The 13,460-nt window shown below is 47.1% G+C and overlaps 1 protein-coding gene across 1 annotated transcript in view; it reads left to right on the top strand.

Moving 5' to 3' along the window:
* Window positions 1-13,460, top strand: part of LOC142907275 (calcium uptake protein 3, mitochondrial-like) — a 45,131-nt gene that overhangs the window by 4,624 nt on the left and 27,047 nt on the right. Inside the window, exons 4-5 of the mRNA XM_076056581.1 lie at window positions 2,899-2,946; window positions 4,363-4,445. Coding sequence (XP_075912696.1) covers window positions 2,899-2,946; window positions 4,363-4,445 — 131 coding nt within the window. The remainder of the gene's footprint in view (window positions 1-2,898; window positions 2,947-4,362; window positions 4,446-13,460) is intronic.

Here is a 13,460-nt window from a genome sequence, read left to right as displayed (position 1 = left end):
TCTCTCTTATCTCTCTCTTATCTCTCTCTCTTATCTCTCTCTTATCTCTTTATTATCTCTCTCTTATCTCTTTATTATCTCTCTCTTATCTCTCTCGTATCTCTCTATTATCTCTCTTATCTCTCTCTTATCTCTCTCTTATCTCCCTCTATTATCTCTCTCTTATCTCTCTCTTATCTCTCTATTATCTCTCTCTTATCTCTCTCTTATCTCTCTCTTATCTATCTCTTATCTCTCTCTTATCTCTCTCTTATCTCTCTTATCTCTTTATTATCTCTCTTATCTCTCTCTTATCTATCTCTTATCTCTCTCTTATCTCTCTCTTATCTCTCTCTCTTATCTCTCTCTTATCTCTCTCTTATCTCTCTCTCTTATCTCTCTCTTATCTCTCTCTTATCTCTCTCTTATCTCTCTCTTATCTCTCTCTTATCTCTCTCTTATCTCTCTATTATCTCTCTCTTATCTCTCTTATCTCTTTATTATCTCTCTTATCTCTCTCTTATCTCTCTTATCTCTCTCTATTATCTCTCTTATCTCTCTCTTATCTCTCTCTTATCTCTCTCTTATCTCTTTATTATCTCTCTTATCTCTCTTTATTATCTCTCTTTATTATCTCTCTAATCTCTCTCTTATCTCTCTCTTATCTCTCTCTTATCTCTCTCTTATCTCTCTCTTATCTCTCTCTCTTATCTCTCTATTATCTCTCTCTTATCTCTCTTATCTCTCTCTTATCTCTCTCTGTTATCTCTCTCTTATCTCTCTGTTATCTCTCTCTTATCTCTCTTATCTCTCTCTCTTATCTCTATTATCTCTCTGTTATCTCTATTATCTCTCTCTTATCTCTCTTATCTCTCTCTTATCGCTCTCTATTATCTCTCTTATCTCTCTATTATCTCTCTCTTATCTCTCTATTATATCTCTCTTATCTCTCTTATCTCTTATCTCTATTATCTCTCTGTTATCTCTATTATCTCTCTCTTATCTCTCTCTTATCTCTCTCTTATCGCTCTCTATTATCTCTCTTATCTCTCTTATCTCTATTATCTCTCTATTATCTCTCTCTTATCTCCCTTATCTCTATCTTATCTCTCTATTATCTCTCTCTTATCTCTCTCTTATCTCTCTTATCTCCCTCTATTATCTCTCTATTATCTCTTTTATCTCTCTCTTATCTCTCTATTATCTCCCTCTTATCTCTCTATTATCTCTCTCTTATCTCTCTATTATCTCTCTCTTATCTCTCTCTTATCTCTCTCTTATCTCTCTCTCTTATCTCTATTATTTCTCTGTTATCTCTATTATCTCTCTCTTATCTCTCTCTTATCGCTCTCTATTATCTCTCTTATCTCTCTCTTATCTCTATTATCTCTCTATTATCTCTCTCTTATCTCTCTATTATATCTCTCTTATCTCTCTTATCTCTATTGTCTCTCTATTATCTCTCTCTTGTCTCTCTCTTATCTCTCTCTTATCTCTCTCTTATCTCTTATCTCTTTATTATATCTCTTATATATCTCTTATCTCTCTCTTATCTCTCTCTATTATCTCTCTTATCTCCCTCTTATCTCTCTCTTATCTCTCTCTTATCTCTCTCATATCTCTATTATCTCTCTCTTATCTCTCTCTTATCTCTCTCTTATCTCTATTATCTCTCTCTTATCTCTCTTATATCTCTCATATCTCTTTCTTATCTCTCTTATCTCTCTCTTATCTCTCTATATTATCTCTTTCTTATCTCTCTCTTATCTCTCTTATCTCTCTCTTATCTCTCTCTTATCTCTCTCTTATCTCTATTATCTCTCTCTTATCTCTCTATTATCTCTCTTATATCTCTCTTATCTCTCTTATATCTCTCATATCTCTTTCTTATCTCTATTATCTCTCTTATCTCTCTCTTATCTCTCTCTTATCTCTCTCTTATCTCTATTATCTCTCTCGTATCTCTATATTATCTCTCTTATCTCTCTATTATCTCTCTCTTATCTCTCTATTATCTCTCTCTTATCTCCCTTATCTCTCTTTATTATCTCTCTCTTATCTCTCTATTATATCTCTCTTTTCTCTCTTTATTATCTCTGTCTTATCTCTCTCTTATCTCTCTTTATTATCTCTCTCATCTCTCTTTATTATCTCTCTCTTATCTCTCTCTATTATCTCTCTATTGTCTCTCTATTTTCTCTCTTATATCTTTCTTATATCTCTCTTATATCTCTTATCTCTCTTTATCTCTCTATTATATCTATCTTATCTCCCTCTTATCTCTCTTATCTCTCTTATCTCTCTCATCTCTCTCTCTCTCATCTCTCTCTCTTATCTCTCTCTATTATCTCTCTCTTATCTCTCTCTATTATCTCTCTCTATTATCTCTCTTTATTATCTCTCTGCGTTTCTCCGCGTGTCTCTGTGTGTCTCTGCGTGTCCCCGCATGTCTCCGCGTGTCTCCGTGTGTCTCCACGTGTCTCCACGTGTCTCCACGTGTCTCTGCGTGCCCCCACGTGTCTCTGCGTGTTTCCACGTGTCTCCACGTGTCTCTGTGTGTCTCCGCGTGTCTCTGCGTGCCCCAACGTGTCTCTGCGTGTCTCCACGTGTCTCCACGTGTCTCCACGTGTCTCTGCGTGCCCCCACGTGTCTCTGCGTGTCTCCACGTGTCTCCACGTGTCTCCACGTGTCTCTGCGTGTCTCCGTGTGTCCCCGCATGTCTCTGCACGTCCCCGCATGTCTCCGCGTGTCCCCCGTGTGTCTCTGTGTGTCCCCGCGTGTCTCTGCATGTCTCCACGTGTCTCCACGTGTCTCTGTGTGTCTCCGCGTGTCTCTGCGTGTCTCCGCGTGTCTTTGCATGACTCCGTGTGTCTTTGCATGACTCCGTGTGTCTCCGCGTGTCTCCGCGTGTCTCCGCAGGACTGATCTCCTACACGGAGTACGTCTTCCTGCTCACGATCCTCACCAGTGAGTGCCTCCCTCTCTCTTCCTCCGTGTCTCCGTGTACACGGTGTTACCGTGTCTCTGTGTGTACACGCTGTTACCGTGTCTCTGTGTACACGGTGGCCGTGTCTCTGTGTGTACACGGTGTTACCGTGTCTCCGTGTACATGGTGTTACCGTGTCTCTGTGTGTACACGGTGGCCGTGTCTCTGTGTGTACACGGTGGCCGTGTCTCTGTGTACACGGTGTCCGTGTCTCTGTGTACACAGTGGCCGTGTCTCTGTGTACACGGTGTCCGTGTCTCTGTGTACACAGTGGCCGTGTCTCTGTGTGTTCACGGTGTCCGTGTCTCTGTGTATACACGGTGGCTGTGTCTCTGTGTACATGGTGGCCGTGTCTCTGTGTACACGGTGGCCGTGTCTCCGTGTACACGGTGGCCGTGTCTCTGTGTACACGGTGGCCGTGTCTCTGTGTACACGGTGTCCGTGTCTCTGTGTACACGGTGGCCGTGTCTCTGCGTACACGGTGGCCGTGTCTCTGTGTACACGGTGTTACCGTGTCTCTGTGTACACGGTGGCCGTGTCTCTGTGTACACGGTGGCCGTGTCTCTGTGTACACGGTGTCCGTGTCTCTGTGTACACAGTGGCCGTGTCTCTGTGTGTTCACGGTGTCCGTGTCTCTGTGTATACACGGTGGCTGTGTCTCTGTGTACACGGTGGCCGTGTCTCAGTGTACACGGTGGCCGTGTCTCTGTGTACACGGTGGCCGTGTCTCTGTGTACACGGTGGCCGTGTCTCTGTGTACACGGTGTCCATGTCTCTGTGTACACAGTGGCCGTGTCTCTGTGTACACGGTGTCCGTGTCTCTGTGTACACGGTGGTCGTGTCTCTGTGTGTACACGGTGGCCGTGTATCTGTGTGTACATGCTGGTCGTGTCTCTGTGTGTACACGCTGTTACCGTGTCTCTGTGTGTTCACGGTGGCCGTGTCTCTGTGTGTACACGCTGTTACCGTGTCTCTGTGTACACAGTGGCCGTGTCTCTGTGTACACGGTGTCCGTGTCTCTGTGTACACGGTGTCCGTGTCTCTGTGTACACGGTGGCCGTGTCTCTGTGTACACGGTGTCCGTGTCTCTGTGTGTACACGCTGTTACCGTGTCTCTGTGTACACGCTGTTACCGTGTCTCTGTGTACACGGTGGCCGTGTCTCTGTGTGTACACGGTGTCCGTGTGTCTGTGTGTACACGGTGGCCGTGTCTTTGTGTACACGGTGGCCGTGTCTCTGTGGTGTCCGTGTCTCTGTGTACACGGTGTCCGTGTCTCTGTGTACACGCTGGCCATTTGAAGACACACACTTCTTGTCTCTCCGTCTGTCTCTCTCCCTGCCACTGTCTCTGTGTCTGTCTGCCCCTGTCTGTGTCCGTCTCACCGTGTCCCATGTAGAGCCGCATGCTGGATTCCACATCGCGTTCACCATGTTCGACACGGACGGAAACCAGCGGATCGACAAGAAAGAGTTTCTAGTGGTGACTCACTCACACTGTCACTCACACTGTCACTCACTCACACTGTCACTCACTCTATCACTCACTCACACTGTCACTCACACTGTCACTCACACTGTCACTCACTCACTCTGTCACTCACTCTATCACTCACTCACACTGTCACTCACACTGTCACTCACACTGTCACTCACTCCCACTGTCACTCACACTGTCACTCACACTGTCACTCACACTGTCACTCACACTGTCACTCACTCACACTCTCACTCACTCACACTGTCACTCACTCACACTGTCACTCACACTGTCACTCACACTGTCACTCACTCACACTGTCACTCACTCACACTGTCACTCACTCTATCACTCACACTGTCACTCACACTGTCACTCACTCACACTGTCACTCACTCACACTGTCACTCACACTGTCACTCACTCACACTGTCACTCACACTGTCACTCACACTGTCACTCACACTGTCACTCACACTGTCACTCACTCACACTGTCACTCACTCACACTGTCACTCACTCACACTGTCACTCACTCTCACTCACTCACACTGTCACTCACACTGTCACTCACATTGTCACTCACACTGTCACTCACTCTCACTCACTCTCACTCACTCACACTGTCACTCACACTGTCACTCACACTGTCACTCACACTCACTCACTCACACTGTCACTCTCTCACACTGTCACTCACACTGTCACTCACACTGTCACTCACTCACACTGTCACTCACACTGTCACTCACACTGTCACTCACACTGTCACTCACTCACTCTGTCACTCACTCTATCACTCACTCACACTGTCACTCACACTGTCACTCACACTCACTCACTCACACTGTCACTCTCTCACACTGTCACTCACACTGTCACTCACACTGTCACTCACACTCACTCACACTGTCACTCACACTGTCACTCACACTGTCACTCACACTGTCACTCACTCCCACTGTCACTCACACTGTCACTCACACTGTCACTCACACTGTCACTCACTCACACTCTCACTCACTCACACTGTCACTCACACTGTCACTCACAATGTCACTCACTCACACTGTCACTCACTCTATCACTCACACTGTCACTCACACTGTCACTCACTCACACTGTCACTCACTCACACTGTCACTCACACTGTCACTCACACTGTCACTCACTCACACTGTCACTCACTCTCACTCACTCACACTGTCACTCACACTGTCACTCACACTGTCACTCACACTGTCACTCACTCACACTGTCACTCACTCACACTGTCACTCACACTGTCACTCACATTGTCACTCACACTGTCACTCACACTGTCACTCACACTATCACTCACTCACACTGTCACTCACTCACTCACACTGTCACTCACACTGTCACTCACACTGTCACTCACACTGTCACTCACTCACACTCTCACTCACTCACACTGTCACTCACACTGTCACTCACACTGTCACTCACTCACACTGTCACTCACTCTATCACTCACACTGTCACTCACACTGTCACTCACTCACACTGTCACTCACTCACACTGTCACTCACACTGTCACTCACACTGTCACTCACACTCACTCACTCTATCACTCACTCACTCACACTCACTCACACACTCACTCACACTGTCACTCACACTGTCACTCACACTGTCACTCACTCACACTGTCACTCACACTGTCACTCACACTCATTCACTCACTCACTCTATCACTCACTCACTCACACTCACTCACACACTCACTCACACTGTCACTCACACTGTCACTCACACTGTCACTCACTCACACTGTCACTCACACTGTCACTCACACTGTCACTCACTCTATCACTCACTCTCTCACACTGTCACTCACACTGTCACTCACACTGTCACTCACACTGTCACTCACTCACTCGCACTCACTCACACTGTCACTCACACTGTCACTCACACTGTCACTCACTCACACACTCACTCACACACTCACTCACACTGTCACTCACACTGTCACTCACTCACACTGTCACTCACACTGTCACTCACTGTCACTCACTCACTCACACTCACACTCACTCACGCTGTCACTCACACTGTCACTCACACTGTCACTCACACTGTCACTCACTCACTCACACTGTCACTCACTGTCACTCACACTGTCACTCACACTGTCACTCACACTCACTCACACTCACTCACACTGTCACTCACACTGTCACTCACTCTATCACTCACTCACACTCACTCACACACTCACTCACACTGTCACTCACACTGTCACTCACTCACACTGTCACTCACACTGTCACTCACTGTCACTCACTCACTCACTCACACTCACTCACACTGTCACTCACACTGTCACTCACACTGTCACTCACTCACACTCTCACTCACTCACACTGTCACTCACACTGTCACTCACACTGTCACTCACTCACTCACACTGTCACTCACTGTCACTCACACTGTCACTCACACTGTCACTCACACTCACACACTCACTCACTCTGTCACTCACACTGTCACTCACTCACTCACACTGTCACTCACTATATCACTCACTCACACTGTCACTCACACTGTCACTCACACTGTCACTCACACTGTCACTCACTCACTCTGTCACTCACTCTATCACTCACTCACACTGTCACTCACACTGTCACTCACTCTATCACTCACTCACACTGTCACTCACACTGTCACTCACTCCTACTGTCACTCACACTGTCACTCACACTCACTCACTCACACTGTCACTCACACTGTCACTCACTCACTCACACTCACTCACACTGTCACTTACACTGTCACTCACACTGTCACTCACACTGTCACTCACTCACACTGTCACTCAGACTGTCACTCACACTGTCACTCACACTGTCACTCACACTCACTCACACTCACTCACACTGTCACTCACACTGTCACTCACTCTATCACTCACTCGCACTCACACACTCACTCACACTGTCACTCACACTGTCACTCACTCACACTGTCACTCACACTGTCACTCACTGTCACTCACTCACTCACTCACACTCACTCACTCTGTCACTCACACTGTCACTCACACTGTCACTCACACTGTCACTCACTCTATCACTCACTCACTCACACTCACTCACACTGTCACTCACACTGTCACTCACTCTCACTCACTCACACTCTCACTCACTCACACTGTCACTCACACTGTCAATCACACTGTCACTCACTCTGTCACTCACACTCACTCACACTGTCACTCACTCACTCACACTCACTCACACTGTCACTCACTCACTCACACTCTCTCTCACACTATCACTCACACTGTCACTCACTCTATCACTCACTCACTCACACTCACTCACTCACACTGTCACTCACACTGTCAATCACACTGTCACTCACACTGTCACTCACTCACTTTCACTCACTCACACTCACTCACACTGTCACTCACACTCATTCACACTGTCACTCACACTGTCACTCACACTGTCACTCACACTGTCACTCACTCACACTGTCACTCACACTGTCACTCACTCACACTGTCACTCACTCACACTGTCACTCACACTCACTCACACTGTCACTCACTCTATCACTCACTCACTCACACTGTCACTCACTCACACTGTCACTCACTCACACTCACTCACTCACACTGTCACTCACACTGTAACTCACACTGTCACTCACACTCACTCACACTGTCACTCACACTGTCACTCACACTGTCACTCAGACTGTCACTCACACTGTCACTCACACTGTCATTCTCACTCACTCACACTATCACTCACTCTATTACTCACTCACTCTCACTCACACTGTCACTCACTCTATCACTCACTCACACTCACACTCACTCACACTGTCACTCACACTGTCACTCACACTCACTCACTCACTCACACTCACTCACACTGTCTCTCACACTGTCACTCACACTGTCACTCACTCACTCACACTGTCACTCACACTGTCTCTCACACTGTCACTCACACTGTCACTCACTCCCACTGTCACTCACACTGTCACTCACACTGTCACTCACTCCCACTGTCACTCACACTGTCACTCACACTGTCACTCACTCCCACTGTCACTCACACTGTCACTCACACTGTCACTCACACTCATTCACTCACTCACACTGTCACTCACACTGTCACTCACACTGTCACTCACTCTCACTCACTCACACTCACACTCACTCACGCTGTCACTCACACTGTCACTCACACTGTCACTCACACTGTCACTCACTCACTCACACTGTCACTCACTGTCACTCACACTGTCACTCACACTGTCACTCACACTGTCACACACTGTCACTCACTCACTCTCACTCACTCACACTCACTCACACTGTCACTCACACTGTCACTCACACTGTCACTCACTCACACTGTCACTCACTCACACTGTCACTCACACTCACTCACACTGTCACTCACACTGTCACTCACACTGTCACTCACTCACTCTGTCACTCTCTCACACTGTCACTCACTCTATCACTCACTCACTCACACTGTCACTCACTCACACTGTCACTCCCACTGTCACTCACACTCACTCACACTGTCACTCACACTCACTCACACTCTCACTCACTCACACTGTCACTCACACTGTCACTCACACTGTCATTCTCACTCACTCACACTATCACTCACTCTATCACTCACTCACTCACTCTCACTCACACTGTCACTCACTCTATCACTCACTCACACTCACTCACTCTCACTCACTCACACTGTCTCTCACACTGTCACTCACACTGTCACTCACTCTATCACTCACTCACTCACACTGTCACTCACACTGTCACTCACTCACTCACACTCACACTGTCACTCACACTGTCACTCACTCACTCTGTCACTTACTCACACTCACTCACTCACACTGTCACTCACACTCACTCACACTGTCACTCACTCACACTCACTCAGACTGTCACTCACACTGTCACTCACACTGTCACTCACACTGTCACTCACACTCACTCACTCACACTGTCACTCACACTGTCACTCACTCTATCACTCACTCACACTCACACACTCACTCACACTGTCACTCACACTGTCACTCACACTGTCACTCACTCACACTGTCACTCACACTGTCACTCACTGTCACTCACACTCACGCTGTCACTCACACTGTCACTCACACTGTCACTCACACTGTCACTCACTCTATCACTCACTCACACTCACACACTCACTCACACTGTCACTCACTCACACTGTCACTCACACTGTCACTCACTCTGTCACTCACACTGTCACTCACTCTCACTCACACTGTCACTCACACTGTCACTCACTCTATCACTCACTCTATCTCACACTCACTCACACACTCACTCACACTGTCACTCACACTGTCACACACACTCATTCACACTGTCACTCACACTGTCACTCACACTGTCACTCACTCACACTGTCACTCACTCACACTGTCATTCACACTGTCACACACACTCATTCACACTGTCACTCACACTGTCACTCACACTGTCACTCACTCACACTGTCACTCACTCACACTGTCACTCACACTGTCACTCACTCTGTCACTCACACTGTCACTCACTCTCACTCACACTGTCACTCACACTGTCACTCACTCTATCACTCACTCACTCACACTCACTCACACACTCACTCACACTGTCACTCACACTGTCACTCACACTGTCACACACACTCATTCACACTGTCACTCACACTGACACTCACACTGTCACTCACTCACACTGTCACTCACTCACACTGTCACTCACACTGTCACACACACTCATTCACACTGTCACTCACACTGTCACTCACTCTATCACTCACTCTATCTCACACTCACTCACACACTCACTCACACTGTCACTCACACTGTCACACACACTCATTCACACTGTCACTCACACTGTCACTCACACTGTCACTCACTCACACTGTCACTCACTCACACTGTCATTCACACTGTCACACACACTCATTCACACTGTCACTCACACTGTCACTCACACTGTCACTCACTCACACTGTCACTCACTCACACTGTCACTCACACTGTCACTCACTCTGTCACTCACACTGTCACTCACTCTCACTCACACTGTCACTCACACTGTCGCTCACTCTATCACTCACTCACTCACACTCACTCACACACTCACTCACACTGTCACTCACACTGTCACTCACACTGTCACACACACTCACTCACACTGACACTCACACTGTCACTCACTCACACTGTCACTCACTCACACTGTCACTCACACTGTCACACACACTCATTCACACTGTCACTCACACTGTCACTCACACTGTCACTCACTCACACTGTCACTCACTCACACTGTCACTCACACTGTCACTCACTCACACTGTCACTCACTCACACTGTCACTCACACTGTCACTCACTCTGTCACTCACACTGTCACTCACTCTCACTCACACTGTCACTCACACTGTCACTCACTCTATCACTCACTCACTCACACTCACTCACACACTCACTCACACTGTCACTCACACTGTCACTCACACTGTCACACACACTCATTCACACTGTCACTCACACTGACACTCACACTGTCACTCACTCACACTGTCACTCACTCACACTGTCACTCACACTGTCACACACACTCATTCACACTGTCACTCACACTGTCACTCACACTGTCACTCACTCACACTGTCACTCACTCACACTGTCACTCACACTCACTCACACTGTCACTCACTCTATCACTCACTCACTCACACTGTCACTCACTCACACTGTCACTCACACTCACTCACACTGTCACTCACTCACACTCACTCACTCTCACTCACTCACACTGTCACTCACACTGTCACTCACTCTCACTCACACTCACTCACACTGTCACTCACACTGTCACTCACTCTCACTCACTCACACTCTCACTCACTCACACTGTCACTCACACTGTCACTCACACTGTCACTCACACTCACTCACACTGTCACTCACACTGTCACTCACTCACACTGTCACTCACACAGTCACTCACACTGTCACTCACACTCACTCACACTCACTCACACTGTCACTCACAGTCACTCACACTCACTCAAACTCACTCACTCACACTCACTCACACTCTCACTCACACTCACTCACACTCACTCACTCACACTGTCACTCACACTCACTCACACTGTCACTCACACTCACTCACACTGTCACTCACACTCACTCACACTCACTCAGACTGTCACTCACACTGTCACTCACTCACACTCACTCACACTCGCTCTCACTCACTCACTGTAACTCACACTGTCACTCACACTGTCACTCACACTCTCACTCACTCACACTGTCACTCACACTCTCACTCACTCACACTGTCACTCACACTTTCAAACACTCATTCACACTCACTCTCACTCACACTCACTCTCACTCACTCTCACTGTCACTCACACTGTCACTCACACTATCAAACACTCACTCACTCTCACTCTATCACTCTCACTATCAAACACTCACTCCCACTCACACTCACTATCCAACACTCACTCATTCCCTCTCACTATCAAACACTCACTCACTCTCACTATCAAACACTCACTCACACTCACTCACTCTCACTCACTCACACTATCAAACACTCACTCACTCACACTGTCAAACACTCACTATCACTCACTCACACTGTCACTCGCCCCTACAGTCTGTGTGTGTGATTGTGTGTGTGATTGTGATTGTGTGATTGTGTGAGTGTGTGTGATTGTGTGAATGTGTGTGTGAGAGTGTGTGTGAGATTGTGTGAGTATGCGTGTCTGATTGTGCGTATGAGATTGTGTGTGTGTGATTGTGCGTGTGATTGTGTGTGTGTGTGAGTGTGTGTGTGATTGTGTGTGTGTGATTGTGATTGTGTGTGTGATTGTGCGTGTGATTGTGTGTGTGTGTGCGATTGTGTGTGTGATTGTGTGTGTGTGTGTGATTGTGTGTGTGTGATTGTGTGTGTGATTGTGTGTGTATGTGTGATTGTGTGCGTGATTGTGTGTGTATGTGCGTGTGTATGTGCGTGTGTGTGATTGTGATTGTGTGTGTGATTGTGTGTGTGATTGTGTGTGTGATTGTGTGTGTGTGATTGTGTGTGTGATTGTGTGAGTGTGTGTGTGTGAGTGTGTGTGTGTGAGTGTGTGTGATTGTGTGAGTGTGTGTGTGTGAGTGTGTGATTGTGATTGTGTGTGTGATTGTGTGAGTGTGTGAGTTTGTGTGTGAGTGTGTGAGTGTGTGTGTGAGTGTGTGTGTGATTGTGTGAGTGTGTGTCTGTGTGATTGTGTGTGTGAGTGTGTGTTAGTGTAGTATGTGAGAGTTTTGTGATTGTGATTGCGTGTGAGTGTGTGTCTGTGTGATTGTTGTGTGGTTGTGTATGTGATTGTGTGCGAGTGTGATTGTGTGTGTGATTGTGTGAGAGTGTGATTGTGTGTGTGTGTGATTGTGTGAGAGTGTGTGTGTGCATGTGTGAGTGTATGAGTGTGTGAGTGTGTGATTGTGAGAGTGTGTGAGTGATTGTGTGTGTGAGTGAGTGTGTGTGTGAGTGTGATTGTGTGTGAGTGTGTCTGTGTGATAGTGTGAGTGTGTGAGTGTGTGTTAGTGTAGTATGTGTGAGTGTGTGAGTGAGTTTGTGTGTGAGTGTGTGTGTTAGTATAGTGTGTGTGTGTCATTGTGTGTGTGAGTGTGTGTGTGTGATTGTGTGAGTGTGTGTGTGATTGTGTGAGTGTGTGAGTGTGATTGTGTGAGTGTGTGAGTGTGTGAGTGTGTGTGATTGTGATTGTGTGTGAGTGTGTGAGTGAGTGTGTGTGTCATTGTGTGTGTGAGTGTGTGATTGTGTGAATGTGTGTGTGTGAGTGTGATTGTGTGAGTGTGTGTGTGTGAGTGTGTGAGTGTGTGTGAGATTGTGTGAGTGAGTGAGTGTGTGTGTGTGTGTTAGTGTAGTATGTGAGTGTGTGTGTG

Source organism: Petromyzon marinus, chromosome 76 (genome assembly GCF_048934315.1).
Source record: "Petromyzon marinus isolate PM22_M1 ecotype Great Lakes invasive population chromosome 76, UKy_Petmar_22M1.pri1.0, whole genome shotgun sequence".
Taxonomy (NCBI): Eukaryota; Metazoa; Chordata; class Hyperoartia; order Petromyzontiformes; family Petromyzontidae; genus Petromyzon; species Petromyzon marinus.
This window is presented reverse-complemented; position numbering and strand designations above follow the sequence as displayed.